Source organism: Branchiostoma floridae, chromosome 1 (genome assembly GCF_000003815.2).
Source record: "Branchiostoma floridae strain S238N-H82 chromosome 1, Bfl_VNyyK, whole genome shotgun sequence".
Taxonomy (NCBI): domain Eukaryota; kingdom Metazoa; phylum Chordata; class Leptocardii; order Amphioxiformes; family Branchiostomatidae; genus Branchiostoma; species Branchiostoma floridae.
Window position 1 is genome coordinate 3,942,707 of NC_049979.1, and position 15,946 is coordinate 3,958,652.

Here is a 15,946-nt window from a genome sequence, read left to right on the forward strand (position 1 = left end):
GGGTGCACATGCACCCAGTATTTTGAGCCCTGGGTGGCCATACGTCGATGAGGGTTTAAGACATCCAGGTAATACAACATGTCAAATAACAGTTACTCAAGCAACTTTATATGATTTTGGAAACGGTCAGACATTTTAGATATTATCCACTGTTTTTCGTCAGCAACACTAGTAGTTAGGTTATAAAACTTTCTGTTCAAGATTTGCTCAGACTGTCACTGACAAAACATATAGTGGATGCTAGAAGAAAGGCCTGATCATTTCCAAATTTATACCCAGTTGCTTGAGTAACTGCTATTTGGCATAATCTAGGTGCTAGGTGGCTATATCTTAAGATTTTGCGGGACCCAAAAAGAAGTCTTTTACTGTACCTGACACCAACACTACTGTCGTGAACTATTTATTCAAAATTTTGCTCTTTCACGGATATTGAAGTTTTTTCCCAACCAATAATGTTTCTTACCTGCTTATGTTTCGATACCTGTCAGACACCTTCCTCAGAGCTTCTGACTGGAGTACTGTATCTCGACACTGTATGTAGCTCATGCAGATAGGTGATGCTTTTGCTTTGAGAACACAATTCCAAACTTGGTTGACTTTCCTATTGTCTACCAACCTGATGAAATTATTTTCAGAACTTTGCCTCATTTGTTACTCCGTCCCAAAAGTTTCAGAACGACTTTGGCACTTGCCTTGTGCTTGGTGTATCTGGGCAGTGAGAAGACAAACCCGGCCAGGCCACCTCTCTCGTTGTCGTAGAACCCCTTAACAACCCTGGAAAACAGAAACAAGTGTAAGCTAGAAAGCCGTAGATGTGTCGGACAAAATTTCTTTCATACCAGGTTAACTGCTGAAACAGCAGGGAAACTTGCTGACCTGTATCTGTATCTCTATAGCCGGTATAACCGCTCTTCAGCATAACACACCAGCTTGTGACCTGTGTGCCACTTAGGCACTAGAAGTGTCTGAATAGATGGAATGAACAAACAGCAGGTGATTATACCAGCTATACAGATGCAGATACAGAAGCCAGTGTGTTATGCTGAAGGGTGGTTATACTGGCCATATAGATACAGACACAGAAGCTGGTGTGCTATGCTAAAACCCGGCTGTAACATACTGGCTATACAGATACAGATGTAGATAAAAGAACAATAGAAATGAATTCAGTCCACCCCCTACCTTGTCTGCCCTCCTGTGAGTGGTATCTTGGTGACCACGAAGCCGTCAACACTGACAGTGTAGCGAGCCAGAGGGGCGAGAGGCTTGGTCGTGATCTCGATCGTGTAGGGAGTCACCGGCCACTCGTTCACTTCCGTCTGTCCGTCCACAACCACTTCTTCCTGAAGGGCATGGAAAAGGGGATCAGGATGGTTCAGCCCTTAAAGAGGGTCTGCTTGGGGGGTCCCGACAATGATTTACACTGAATTCAGAAGAACCCCCTACGTATTACGCTACATCAAGGAAAGCAATTACGCTAAATTTGGTCGTCTAGGTACGAATAACGTAGACAAGATGGGTTTCGTTTCCCTATTAGTTACGGGAAATAAAAATAGGCTGCCTACGCCTTTCGGAAAAGAGCATGCATACATCTACATCCGTGTACCCCCAAATGGCCCCGCATGGGGCAACGTAGGGGGAGGGGGGTTGGGGGCGGGAGTTGAGGCTCTCGGGTTAGGGCGGGCAGGCCGCCTGCCTGGCACGGAAGTGCTCAACGTTGGGAGCACTTGCAACCGTGCCAGGCAGGGTGTTCCACTCAGGGATGGTACGTGGGAAAAATGAGTTTTTATTTGTGTCGGTACGGTCGAAGATGGGCTGGTATTTGTGGTCGTGGCTTCCCCGGGTGCGCCCTTGGGCTGGTTTAAATATGCTGTTAGTGTCTATATTAATATTCTGTTCTCCAAGCAGATGTTAGGTTGGGGAAAGAAATGGCCGGGATTTTGGGTGGGGTGGGACAGTTATGTCCGGGATTTCTAACCACTCCCCTCCCCCAAGGGAAGACAGCTACTACAAATTCAGAAATCCCAGCCACTACTATACTACTAGTACCGACTTACCCAAAATCCCTGCCATATATCCCCCAACCCAACCTCTGCTTGGAGAATAGCCCAACACTCTGGCCAACTCGGACATACATGGATTGGGTTTGGGTGTTAGGTTGAGACTAATGAGTTGTTGGGCCGAGCTGGTCTGGTCGATCCATTCTTCAAAAATTCTACCCACAGATATATAAGCACAAACATAATAGGCCATAAACACCTTTTCCCTGTAGGACGCGGGAGTGTACAAGTTGGACTCCACGAAAACCTGTCCGCCTGTGCCGTATTCAGGAATGGCGTGGCCGCCCACCAACACGCTGAAGCTGAACTCCGAGTTGTACGGCATGGCGGTGAGATGTCCACTGTCCAGGAAACACCGAGAAAACGGCACAGAATCGGGCGGAAAAACGAGAAATCTTTGGAGAAATCTCAGTGCAGCTTGTCCGCTCTACTGTCAGACCCGCCGTTTCGCGGGGAAAGCTGGGAAAAGTTTCCTCTGCCTCCTCTGATTGGTCAATTAGCTTGATGTCTATCGGTGATTGGTTGAGCTCCGCTTGTGAGCGCGAGGTATATAATTACTTTTTCCAACTTCTGATTGGTCAATGTGCGTCACATCCGCCTCTGATTGGTCTATATATCTGCGTATGAGAGAATTCGATACAAGAACTACAATCTCCAAGCAGATATGCGGGGAGAAGAAGTTTTCTGGCTGATACATTTTTTTCAGCAGTCGGTTCACTAGCCAGAATACCTCGAAGCTCATAGAAAATCTGCAATTTCATAAACTCGGTCGATACACAGGTATTCTGAACGTTTTTTTTGTCATATGGGGTTAGCAACCATAATAACAACGTTAATACAAACAGATAGAAAACAAAGTCAAAGCAAGAGTCAAGCCCTCAAACGCCAAGTCAGTAGTGGAGGCTAAACCTTCACTAGTTCTTCCTACGGAGGTGTAGTTCGCAGAATTTGACAAATAGGTTGGGAGATTCAGCCTGCGTAGCGCGACCGATAGTTTCAAAACCTACACAGGGCTCGAAATACTGGGTGCATGTGCACCCAGGTGCACCCAAAATTGGAGCTGTGCACCCAAGTATTTTCTGTGGGTGCACAGGGTGCACCCAAATATCTTCTTTACGTTTATGTATGTAAAGATGTCAAAGTATACTAGTATACATCATATTCTCGACATCTAAGTGTTAGAAAGATGATATAAATGTCTGTCATGGTACTTGTTTAAGAATTTGATAACTTGTAACTAAGTTTTATTATTAGGTTATTAGTTAAATTTAAGTGGTGCACCCAAAAATTTTTTTGGTGCGCCCAATTTTTTAAGCTGGGTGCACCAGTGCACCTAATCCCAAAAATGAATTTCGAGCCCTGCTACAGTATGGTCAAACTCACTGTAATTAGTCAGGAAGAGACTAATTAAGGCAGGCATTTCGGAAGAATCATGCAAGCGCATATAAAGTTTACTTGGAGCAAGACACTACAAGCCCTAAATGAACTTGTAAAGTGTGTCATCATGTCATGTGTCACAGAGAGGAGGAAATGACGCAAGAGCTGATATGCGCCCATTTTGAACTTTCGAATCGTCGAACCGCGCTTCGAACGTTCGAACGCCGCGTTCGGTTACCGAGGTGATCGAACTCGAACGAAGGCGCACCGAGCCTCTCCGTTAGTTTGAACCTCCCAGTCAGTCACAACAACATTCGACAGGAGACATTAGACAGCGAGTTGAAGCAGAAATCATCTAAAGTAAGTACAAGTAGGACATTAATGTTATTGTTGGTGAAGATGGTTTATGAACAATAAGTTTTCTTTGGCATACGTTACTCAGATTCGTAATAGAAAACCAGACCAGACCAATGATGTCGAATCGACGTTTGAAACGTCCGACCGTTTACAACACTTATCCGGTTGTTCCTTATGTCTATGATGTAGTAACATTTGTGTTGATCTTGTATTGTGTATTTTATTACATGGATTACTAGCCTGAAACCACTTTCGCTCATATTCGTCTGATTTTCTTCTGTGAAATAATGATCGGCATGGGGTGTATCGACGCTAGTTGCAATCTTTCGTTCGATTTCCAGAGACGCGTTTTTCTGAAACCTTCGCTAAGGCCCAATTTACGCTTGTTTCATGAATCTGTAGTACTACACATCGTAGTCTACTACAGTAGTAAAGTACAAATTCGCGTCCAGTTTGCACTGACTGACAAGAAGCCTAGCAGAACACCTTCTGTTCCCTGATCGCCGAGAAACTGTAGTGTGACCTAATGTGACCTATATCGAACTTTGACATGTAACGTTATATCGCGAGTGTGGATTTTACGCATGCTTTATGTTAATGAGTAAACATAGGTTATGTACATTTTGACACTATCTAAACAGTTGGTAACTTGTTTAGAATAGGGTATAGATAACACTAGCCTGGATACCATCCGGTTAATACTTCGGTCATATGCTCGCTATTGCTACTCGTCTGGGGAACGGTATATTAAAATATTTTGATGGTGATGATGTGGCTTCTAGAGCGCCCGTTCTAGACCGAACAGGCAATAACCATTTCAAGTTTCTTGGGTAGCAGAAGCGAACATTAGGAGCGAATTATGGAACCAATCAGCCCCCTCGTCTGAAATTTGAACCAGAATCAAATATTCCAGGCGTTAGGAATGTCGAAGTTCCCAGAAGGAATGAGAGAAGATACTGTATATAGTGTAATCTCCAAGCAGATCCTACAATAGCATAAAATAGTACTAAACTGGCCAAGGAGTGTAGTCAGCCAAGAGGTGTACATTTGCCCGGTAGCCAAACAAACCCTTAAGCCAGCTTCACTCCTCTGCCAGCTTTTGATACTATCTTATGCTACCGTAGGATCTGCTTAGAGATTATATATAGTACACAATAAACGTCGGAGCGAACTGCTATCTGGATGGTAGTATCAAAGTACCCAGGCTAAGATAACCAAGCTATCATTGTTTCTCACAGGAGCGTGTCCCACCGGTGTTCGTGCAGGGTGTACTGCAGAGAGTTCACTCAGTTCAGACAGCTAAGTCATGCAACCTCGAAGTGACAAACCCTACAGGTGTGAGGAGTGCAGCAGACAGTTCAGTCAGCTGGGTCATCTAAAGACTCACGTACTCACACACTCAGGAGAAAAACCCTACAGGTGTGAGGAGTGCAGCAGGCAGTTCAGTCAGCTGGGTCATCTAAAGACTCACGTACTCACACACTCAGGAGAAAAACCCTACAGGTGTGAGGAGTGCAGCAGGCAGTTCAGTCAGCTGGGTCATCTAAAGACTCACATGCGCACTCACACAGGTGAGAAACCCTTCAAGTGTGAGGAGTGCAGCAAGCAGTTCAGTCAGCTGGGTCATCTAAATATTCACATACAGACACACACCGGGGGAAAACCCTACAGGTGTGAGGAGTGCAGCAAGCAATTCCGTCAGCTTCCTCATCTAAAGAAACACATACGCACTCACACAGGTGAGAAACCCTACAGATGTGAGGAATGTAGCAGACAGTTCAGTAGCTTGAGTCATCTTAAGTCTCATATGAGAATACATACCGGGGAGAAACCCTACAGATGTGAGAAGTGCGGCAGGCAGTTCAGTGAGTTGTGTACTCTGAAGAGTCACGTGAGGACTCACACAGGTGAGAAACCCTACAGGTGTGAGAACTGTACCAAGCAATTCAGTAGAATGTATCATTTAAAGACTCACATGCGCACTCACACCGGTGAGAAACCCTACAAGTGTGAGGAGTGCAGTATGCAGTTCAGCCATCTCAGTACCCTGAAGAACCACATCCGCACTCACACGGGGGAGAAACCTTACAAGTGTGAGGAGTGCGGCAGGCGATTCGCTCAGTCGGGTGATCTGAAGCAGCACGTGCGGACACACACAGGTGAAAACCCCTACAGATGTGAGGAGTGCAGCAGTCAGTTCAGTAGGAGACATCATCTAAAGACTCACATGCGCACTCACACAGGTGAGAAACCCTTCAAGTGTGATGAGTGCAGCAAGAAGTTCAGTCAGATGGGTACTCTGCAGACTCACATACAGACACACACTGGGGAGAAACCCTACAGGTGTGAGGAATGCGGCAGGCAATTCCGTCAGCTTGCTCATTTAAAGAAACACATACGTACTCACACAGGTGAGAAACCTTACAGATGTGAGGAATGTAGCAAACAGTTCAGTTGCTTGGGTCATCTTAAGTCTCATATGAGAATACACACCGGGGAGAAACCCTACAGATGTGAGAAGTGCGGCAGGCAGTTCAGTGAGTTGTATGCTCTGAAGAGTCACGTGCGGACTCACACAGGTGAGAAACCCTACAGATGTGAGGAATGTAACGGGCGATTCAGGAGAATGGATCATCTAAAGACTCACAAGCGCACTCACACCGGTGAGAAACCCTACAAGTGTGAAGCATGTGGCAAGCAGTTCAGTACGCTGAGTGCTATGAAGACTCACATGCGCACTCACACAGGAGAGAAACCCTACAGGTGTGAGGGGTGCAGCAGGCAGTTCAGTGAGCTGGGTCATCTGAAGTCCCATATGCGCACCCACACAGGGGAAAAACCCTTCAGGTGTGAGGAGTGCAGCAGGCAGTTCAGTCAGCCGGGCAGTCTAAAGACTCACATGCGCTCTCACACTGGGGAGAAACCTTACAAGTGTGAGCAGTGTAGTAAACAGTTTAGTCATCTGTGTCATCTTAAGACTCACATACGGACTCACATTGGTGCAAAACCCTCCCAGTGCGACGCGTACACGGTACAGCGTACAGCGCACAGACCCGAGTGCTGACTCACAAAAGGGAGAAACGCTACAGGTGTGAGGAGTGCAGCAAGTGGTTGAGAGTTGAACAGAGATATATAATAACTCGCACAGGTAAACCTGTGTACTGTGACCCGTGCATATGTTTAGCTGTACTGGATATTACAAGAAAACACGACCTTGTCCCTACGAGTTGAGGGTAGAAGAAAACTATATTTACTTTGTTAAACTTGATAAAGAGGAATTGAGGTATGTTGACCATGTAGTTGTTTTTCCTGTGAAGACAGGAAATAGTTGTCGATATAAGTTTCTTGCTATTGTTTCTTTACGACAAGAAATAGTCGTAGAGATAATTATATGATTGTGCGTCATTTGTTAGTACAATAATAGGAAATAGTGGTAGGAACACTTTTGTTGGTTCGAGTGTGAAAAATGGCCGAAGGGATAAGGCTGACGTCATTGTTGGTTCAAGTAAAGGCCTGTCATAGACTATGTTTAAGGCTTTCGTAACTGTTGTCTGAACGATATGAAATAGCTTTAGAGATAACTTTATTCTTGCAATTGTTGACTTTGTTCTTGTTGGTGGTAGGGAATTTGTATGTACAACATTGTTCGTTAATCGATAGAAAAAAGTTATATAAGTTTGTTGATAAGTCGTGAAATTTATGAGAAAACTTCGTTTCACTGTTGCGTCACGCCGGGAAACTCGAATAAGCCTGTCATTGTTGATTTTATGATAGAGAAGTTCAAAGCTAGGGATACGTTTGTTGGCATAGTGGTTCAATGATAGGAAAGCTTTATAAAATGTTTTCGTCACTTCGCCAAACGATCGGCAACAGGATTACTGCGTTCTTGTTATCTGTTTGACGATTGGAAAGTTTTAGGTACAACATTGTTCGTTGAGTCATAGTGATACACTAGTCTGTTATGTATTGTTGGTTGGACGAAAGAAAGTAATTAATCTACAAGAAACGCCTTTTTCACTGTTGGTTCCACGACAGGAAAGTCGTTAAGAGAACATCATGAATATTGGTTCATGTTTAGAAATAAACAAGTTTTTTTTTCATGACAGCAGTCTGGTGTGAGTTGCTTGTAAATTGTGATGACTTTAGTGAAAACATTTTGCCATTTGACACGGCAGTTTTACAAATATTTGCACATACGCACACATCTTAGAACTCATCACTCGTTTCACATTTCGCGAGACTATCTTCAAACTGACAAAATGTCGTTTTCAGGTACGGGAAAATCAAATTTTTCAAGTTTATGTAAGTTAATTTAAACTTAAAATATGCAAATAAGGATGTACCGACAGCCAGAGTACCCCGCGTTCTTTTGCTCCATTCTTAGTTAACGTATGGCTGTTTTACACGTATGTTTTGAAATTGTTATACTAGACCTCGTAGACAACTTCTCACGTAGACTACAGCTTTGTGTCCGCTTTACACTCACTCACAGGACGCCTGATACATCAGGACACCTGCAGTGAAGCTGTAGTGATCTAATGTGTCGATTGTAAGATTTTCGAATCGTCGAACCACGCTTCGAAAGTTCGAACATCGATAAAGCCGAACGTGAGGTTCGGTAACCATGATCGAACTCGAACGAACGCATTTCCGTTAGTTTGAACTTTCCAGTCGTGTCAGTCACAACATAGCCTGAGTACCGTCCTCCGTAGTGACCGCTGGCGCACTACTTTCGCTTGCTAACCGTGTCACAACAAGCTTCAAAGGTGAGGCAAGACAGCCGAGTTGGAAGCAGAAATTAGTGAAAAGTAAGTATAGGTAGGGCACCTTTCGTTGCTTGTACGGAGAGTATCAACAAAAATACCTTTCTTTGCTAACGTTAGGTTCATCTGATTTCTATCATCGCTACCAACTGAAACCATTTCAGTCTGTCGTTCGGTTTCAGCACGCTCGTGTTGTCCATATACCGACGTGGTGCTGCTGTATCTGTATCTAACCATAACCGGTATATGTGTTGATGAGTTATGTTTTTTGTTAAATCCTTAGTTATCAAATGCAGGTCAAACCTATCCTATGTACATATAACACTTGAACATCATAGTACGATGGTAGACTTTCTTCCAACACAAAGTTGTACAAGGATCAAATTTTCAACAACCACTGTCGTCTTCTTCAGGATCAATAATGACTGATAAATTAAGAACATAAACTCGCGAGAGTTACAGACACGTGATCTATTGACACGTGATCTTACGGATACGTGACGTCAGCAATTGGTCAAACGTGCCAGGACAGTTTCTAACGGCCTCTGTCGCTGTTAAGTGATGGCTGGAGTACCCGGATATGATGTATATGGCCTTCTTTATACCTATCACAATGTAGCCCTGTTCAGTGTCCAGTGTTTGAAGAACGTTTAGCATTGCACTATGATTACCACCAACACGTACAAATGAGCTTCCATAATAGCTTGAAAATCAGTTCCTTCCAGCAAATTTATCTGTATATAAATAAACAAATGTCCCAACCATTTGCCTTCAGTAAGTTTTCCTTTCCTGACCAGAGGAGCGAACCGTACCCAGATACACACAGAATACATGCAACACGGTGTATTCCGTATCACCCCGACCGCGGGTAGGATCGCTCGAAAGCCGGAGGGAGATCCGACCCGCGGGAGGGCCTGGACCGAGGTTGATGCGGAATACACCGTGTGGTATTTTATTCTTATGTCATACCTGTGACGCGAAAACGTTCGATACGGGTGTCCCGGACCGGGTGATAACTTTCCGTACGGCCCGGGCTCTAAGTTGTATCACACGGGCTCTATTCGAATAAATCGAAGTATTTCGAGCGGGACGAGTGTGGCGCCGTCGAAGATTCGAATACCTGATTCGGACATTAGAACATTACTGTTGTAACTCTTTTTGTTCTAGGGCACCAAATTTGTTCAACTTCTGGCGCATCAAAACATGTATTTTCTCAGGTGGGTATGACATAAATAAAATACAACACGGTGTATTCCGCATCACCCTCGGTCGCGGTCGGGCTTGTACCTCGGGTGATACGGAATACACCGTGTTGTATTCTATATGTATCATACCCACCCGAAAAATAAACACATTTCAATGTGAAAAGTTCAGAAAATCGGTGTCCTCGAACGTGTAACAACAGCAATGCACTCCAAAGTCCGAGTCCGGTATTCGAATTTTCCACCGCACCGCCCTCGGCGCGCGCGGAGTACGTTCGATGTATTCGATGGAACGTTATATGAAACGTTATCGCGGCCCAGGTATTATATAAAAAGGCTATTCAATTTTGATTGTTGATCTTCACAGGAGTGTAACCCCACCGGTGTGAGGAGTGCAGCAGGCTGTGTAGTCAACTGGTCCGACGATGCAGCATCAAGTTGAGAAACCCTACAGGTGTGAGGAGTGCGACTGGCAGTTCGGTAGGCTGGGTGACCTGAAGAGACGCGTTCGGACTCACACGGGGCGACCCTACAGGTGTGAGGCGTGCGGCAAGCAGTTTAGACAGTTCCAACACCTGAAAAGACACGTGCGGACTAACACAGGGGAGAAACCCTACATGTGTGAGAAGTGTGGCATTCAGTTCAATGAGCCACGTAATCTAAAGACTCACATCCGGACTCACACAGGTGAGAAACCCTACATGTGCGAAGCGTGCGGCAGACAGTTCAGTAGGCTGAGTACTCTGAAGTCTCACATGCGGACTCACACTGGTGAAAAACCTTACAAATGTGAGGAGTGCAGCAGGCAGTTCAGTCAGCTGGGAGCTCTGAAGAGTCATATACGTACTCACACAGGGGAGAAACCTTACAGGTGTGAGGCGTGCAGCAAGAAATTCAATCATTTGGGTAATCTGAAGACTCACATACGAACTCACACCGGGGAGAAACCGTACAAATGTGAGCAGTGCAGCAGGCAGTTCAGCAGAATAGATCATCTTAACTTTCACTTACGAACTCACACAGGTGTGAGTAGTGCAGGCAGTGAACTGGGAAGTCTGAAGAACCACACGCGCACTCACACAGGTGAGAAATCTTACAAATGTGAGGAGTGCAGCAGACAGTTCAGTCTATTGAATAGTCTGAAGTCTCACATGCGGACTCACACAGGTGAGAAACCCTATATGTGTGAGAAGTGCGGCATTCAGTTTAATGATCTACGTAATCTAAAGACTCACATGAACACTCACACAGGTGAAAAACCATACAGGTGCGAAGCGTGCGGGAGACAGTTCAGTAGGCTGAGTACTCTGAAGTCTCACATGCGCATTCACACTGGTGAAAAACCTTACAGATGTGAGGAGTGCGGCAGGCAGTTCAGTCAGCTGGGAGCTCTGAAGAGTCACATGCGTACTCACACAGGAGAGAAACCCTACAAATGTGAGACGTGCAGCAAGAAATTCAATCATTTGGGTCATCTAAAGACTCACATACGAACTCACACCGGGGAGAAACCGTACAAATGTGAGCAGTGCAGCAGGCAGTTCAGCAGAATAGATAATCTTAACTTTCACTTACGAACTCACACAGGTCTGAGTAGTGCAGCAGGCAGTTGAACTGGGAAGTCTGAATGCTCACATGCGCACTCACACAGGTGAGAAACCGTGCAGTTGTGAGGAACGCAACAATCAATTCAGTAGGCTAGCTGATTACTCACATGCGGGCACCGGTGAGAGACCTAACAAATGTGAACGGGGGAAATATGTGCTCTGTCCCCAACACGAGTGTTGCTTGAATTTGCTCATTGATAAAACAATTCCATCAGTATAAGGCTATGTTGATTTGATTACATGGGTGACATCCTCTGAAAACCCCAAAACCGATGCGAGCGCGTGAATTTTAAAAGAAAATTGGTAGTGATAACTTTTTGCAGTTGTTTGTTCAATAATAGGAAATAGTCATAGAGATAACATTGTTATCATCGTTGGTTCCATAATAGGAAGTAGCCATCATGATCAAATATATAATTTCATGTTTTGGTACAACAGTAGGGACTATTCATGTATATATAGAAACTTTGTTGTCATGAGTTCGACGATCAAGACTTTTAAAAAGTCATAAACCTTGTGAAGTTAAGATTGTCATAGTTCGCTTTACAAGTCATAGGAACAGCATTGTTTGTTCACCTTTGGAAAAAGTCATAGCTATAAATTTGTTGCCATCGTTGATTCAATGATAGAAAAAGTGGTAGCTAGGGATAAGTTTATTGCCATTGACATTGTTGCATTGGTTCATACACTTTATAAAAGGATTTCGTCTCTGTCAACGGTAGGATATAGTCAAAGAGATAACTTTGTTCTCGTTGTTGGTTTGGCGATTAGAAAGTTGTAGGTACGACGTTAATCGATAGAAAAGTTCTAGGTATAAGTTTGTCGCCATTGTTAGTGAACAACAGGGAATAGTCATAGGAATAAGCTAGTCTCTTATTATTGTTATATGAAAGTCGTGAACTTTATAGAAAATACATTTTGTCAATATTGGTTCAACGACAGAAATTATAGGAAGAACATCGAGAACTTTGTATACTTTATACGTCCATTAGCTGACATACAAACTTTACAAATTTTACTCAACTAATCTTCCTGGACATATGGTATGTAAAGATACGAACATAACACATACAAGTACTTACAGTTATTTACAGAGAACATTGTTGGTTCATCGTTCTTCAAGTAATCCATGGCCAGGTTTTGCCATTACAGCTGTCTGGTGTGAGTTGCTTGTAAGATGTGATGTTTTAGTCGTAATTTTTTTTGCCATTTGACAAGGCAATATTTGCAAATACGCACACATCATCTTAGAACTCTAGTTCCACATTTCGCAAGACTATCTTCAAATTGACAAATTTCCGACTTTTCAGGAAAGGGAAAATCATAAATTATTCAGGCTTATTTAGTTCACTTAAACTTAAAACATGCAAATAAGGAAGTATCGACAGCCAGACTACCGCAAGCTGCTAGAAGGCTTTAGGCGGGCTCCTGGTGCCATGTGTTCTTTCGCTACATTCTTAGTTAACTTATGCCCGTTTTACACTTGTGTTGTGAAATTATTATACTAGACCTCGTAGACTACTTCTCACGTAGACTACAGCTTTGTGTCCGCTTTACACCCACTCACAGGAAGCCTAATACATCATCAAGACACCTGCAGTGAAGCTGTAGTGATCTAATGTGACCATTGTGAGATTTTCGAATCGTCGAACCACGCTTCGAACGTTCGAACATTGATAACGCCGAACGTGATGTTCTGTTTCCATGGTGATCGAGCTCGAACCGAGCATCTCCGTTAGTTTGAACTTTCCAGTACAGCAGTCGAGTCAGTGACAACACATTGGACTCGCTTGGTGACCAGACAACAGACCTGAGTTAGAAGCAGAGATAAAGTACAGGTAGGACTTTTACCGCTGGTAGGATGACTTATCACGAAAGGGAGGGTTCTTTTTGCCATACCGCATACGCCGGCTACGTAGGATTCGACTGATTCTTTTTCTTTGTCAGAAATGGACGCCATCGGCAGTTGCAATCTTTCGTTCGAGTATGGTTATGGTATTCATGGCAATACGTCTTGGGGGTGAAACGCATAGAAACTAGAATTGATATCGATAACAGACGCCCGTCAATAACATGATGATGCAAGTTATTATTTTGACATCGGAATCTCGGCTGAAAATTTTCTGTAAACTCTGGTATTCATCCTATCCAACCTTCGCTGGTCGCTTCTCTTTAAAATAGACTGACCCCGGTTCTCATGTTTACCTCTTTGGCACTTCGATCATTGATTTTTTAAGGTATGGAATATTTCTCAGAACCAATGTAACCGAGGTTGAACTTCCGAGTGCCTGTTCGATCCTTGTCAATTTTACAGGAGACCCTACGACTTTGGCCGGGGACAATCTGAGATGAGTTCTTGCTTATCATATTGTGGAAATATCTTTAAAAATCATAATGCCAATCATTAACGCAATCGTACTCGTTAACACAGGAGTGTACCCCATCGGTTCAGTCGACTGGCCATGCAGCATCGAGGGGAGGATACCTACAGGTGGGAGGCGTGCGGCAGGCAGTCTGGTCAGTTGAAGACACAGTTGCAGACTGGTGAGTGGTGTGAGGAATATCCCGGGCAATTCAGTCATCTGCATTATCTGAACACTAGCATGACAACCCACACTGGAGACAAACCCTACATCTGTGAGGCGTACAGCGGACAGTCTAGTCAGCTGGGGCATCTGAAGAGACAGTTGCAGACTGGTGAGTGGTGTGAGGAATATCCTGGGCAATTCAGTCATCTCCATTATCTGAACACTCACATCATGCCGATCCACAATGGAGACAAACCCTATATTTGTGAGGCGTACAGAGGGGAATTTAGTCAGCTGGAGCATCTGAAGAGACAGTTGCAGACTGGTGAGTGGTGCGAGGAATATCCTGGGCAATTCAGTCATCTGCATTATCTGAACACTGAAATGCCGACCCACACTGGAGACAAACCCTTCAGGAGTGAGGCGTGTTGCAAGCAATCCAGTAGGCTGGCTCATCAGAAGACTCCCATCCGGACTGGAGAGAAACCCTACAGGTGTGAGGTGTGCAGCATGCAGTTCAGTCGGCTGAGTTATCGGAAGAGACACATGCTGACTCACACCGGGGAGAAGCCTCACAGGTGTGAGGCATGCGGCCATCAATTCAGTCGGATGCGTGATCTTAAGACTCACATGCGCACTCACACTGTTGAGAAACCCTACGGATGTGGGGCATGTGGCAAGCAGTTCACAAGGCTGAATGGTCTTACGACTCACATGAGAACACACACAGGGGAGAAACCCTTCGGATGTGAGGAGTGTAGCAGGCAGTTCAGACAGCTGAGTCATCTAAAGACTCACATACGAACACACACAGAGGAGAAACCCTACGGATGTGGGGCATGTGGCAGGCAGTTCACAAGGATGAATAGTCTGAAGTCTCACATGCGAACACACACAGGGGAGAAACCCTACACGTGTGAGGAATGCAGCAGACCGTTCGGTGAACTGGGTCATCTAAAGACTCACATGCTAACACATACAGGGGAGAAACCCTACGGATGTGGTTCATGTGGTCGGCAGTTCACAAGGCTGTATGATCTTAAGACTCACATGCGAACTCACACCGGGGAGAAGCCCTACAAGTGTGAGGCATGCGGCCATCAATTCAGTAGCATGCGTGATCTAAAGAGACACATGCGCACTCACACTGGTGAAAAACCCTACGGATGTGGTGCATGTGGCAGGCAGTTCACAAGGCTGTATCGTCTTAAGACTCATATGCGAACACACACAGGGGAGAAACTCTGAGCGGTTCAGCGATGGTCGGTCTGCAGAGAAACGATTTCGATCACGTTGTTTAATTTGCATATTTGCTAAATAGCTTTTTTTCATTACGAGTTGAAACTAGAGGAAAGCATTACATTTACTTTGTAAAGACCGAAAGCCATTCCACTGTCAGGACCCATGTTTTTTCTTAGTAAGAGAGGGAAAGTCGTCGTGTTAAGTTTGTTGTCATTGTTGGTCCAATAACAAGGAATAGATAAGCTTGTTGTTTGATAGGAAATAGTCATAGGGATACGTTGGATGGCGTTGTTCGTTCAACGATAGGAATGTCATGAACTTTACAAACGTTTTTCGTCACTGTTTGCTCAACGATAGGACACATTATACATATAGATAACCTTGTTGTCGTTGTTGGCTTAACCGTTACGGTAAGAAAACCGTTGGGATATTGTCTGTGAATTGTCATAAGGATATTTCAGCTAGTTGGTTTAACAAGAGTTAAGTCTTCGGGACAACATTGTTGGTTCACCGTTAGAAATAAACCAAGTTGCATCTGCTTTGAATGAGTTGCTGGTAATGTGTGATGCCTTTAGTTTCTCAAATTGACAAATTTCGGGAATTGTGAAATCACCAATGCCTCGCTAATGCGTTTGATTTCTAATGCCTGATTTGATTTGATTTATCAAGACTGTTAAGCTAAGGGGTACAGGGCACAAGCCGCCGTACGTGCAATTTGTCCGTAGGTTTGTATGGGAGGCCACGTCCTCCACGTAGATTTGAAAACGTTCAGGCTGTACAGGGCAGGCGCGTCGCCCGTGCTGGCACGGA

The 15,946-nt window shown here is 44.5% G+C and overlaps 3 protein-coding genes across 5 annotated transcripts; all 3 read left to right on the plus strand.

Annotated features, from left to right (window-relative positions):
• Positions 1–3,603: 3,603 nt before the first annotated feature.
• LOC118429978 (zinc finger protein 569-like) lies at positions 3,604–11,501 on the plus strand. 3 transcript variants are annotated; one of them, XM_035810656.1, is made up of 2 exons: positions 3,604–3,797; positions 10,127–11,501. In XM_035810656.1, the coding sequence occupies exon 2, from the start codon at positions 10,185–10,187 to the stop codon at positions 11,370–11,372; it is 1,188 nt and encodes a 395-aa protein (XP_035666549.1). In that variant the 5' UTR covers positions 3,604–3,797; positions 10,127–10,184; the 3' UTR covers positions 11,373–11,501. The 3 variants fall into 3 exon arrangements, with proteins under 3 accessions (XP_035666549.1, XP_035665081.1, XP_035657335.1); XM_035809188.1 differs by lacking the exon at positions 3,604–3,797 and adding an exon at positions 8,422–8,612; XM_035801442.1 differs by lacking the exon at positions 3,604–3,797 and adding an exon at positions 8,423–8,602.
• LOC118410030 (zinc finger protein 665-like) lies at positions 5,452–7,618 on the plus strand (the record flags this gene model as incomplete). The annotated part of the gene is made up of 1 exon (XM_035811881.1): positions 5,452–7,618. A coding segment is annotated over one exon (1,407 nt), but the record flags the coding sequence as incomplete, so codon positions are not given.
• A 2,278-nt stretch (positions 11,502–13,779) lies between the features above and the next one.
• LOC118410200 (zinc finger protein OZF-like) lies at positions 13,780–15,681 on the plus strand. The gene has a single exon (XM_035811754.1). The coding sequence runs from the start codon at positions 13,829–13,831 to the stop codon at positions 15,140–15,142; it is 1,314 nt and encodes a 437-aa protein (XP_035667647.1). The 5' UTR covers positions 13,780–13,828; the 3' UTR covers positions 15,143–15,681.
• Positions 15,682–15,946: the final 265 nt, after the last annotated feature.

Bases quoted from the DNA above. Each gene is read 5' to 3' on its own strand.
- LOC118429978 (XM_035810656.1), top strand. From the start codon at position 10,185: ATGCAGCATCAAGTTGAGAAACCCTACAGGTGTGAGGAGTGCGACTGG.
- LOC118410200 (XM_035811754.1), top strand. From the start codon at position 13,829: ATGCAGCATCGAGGGGAGGATACCTACAGGTGGGAGGCGTGCGGCAGG.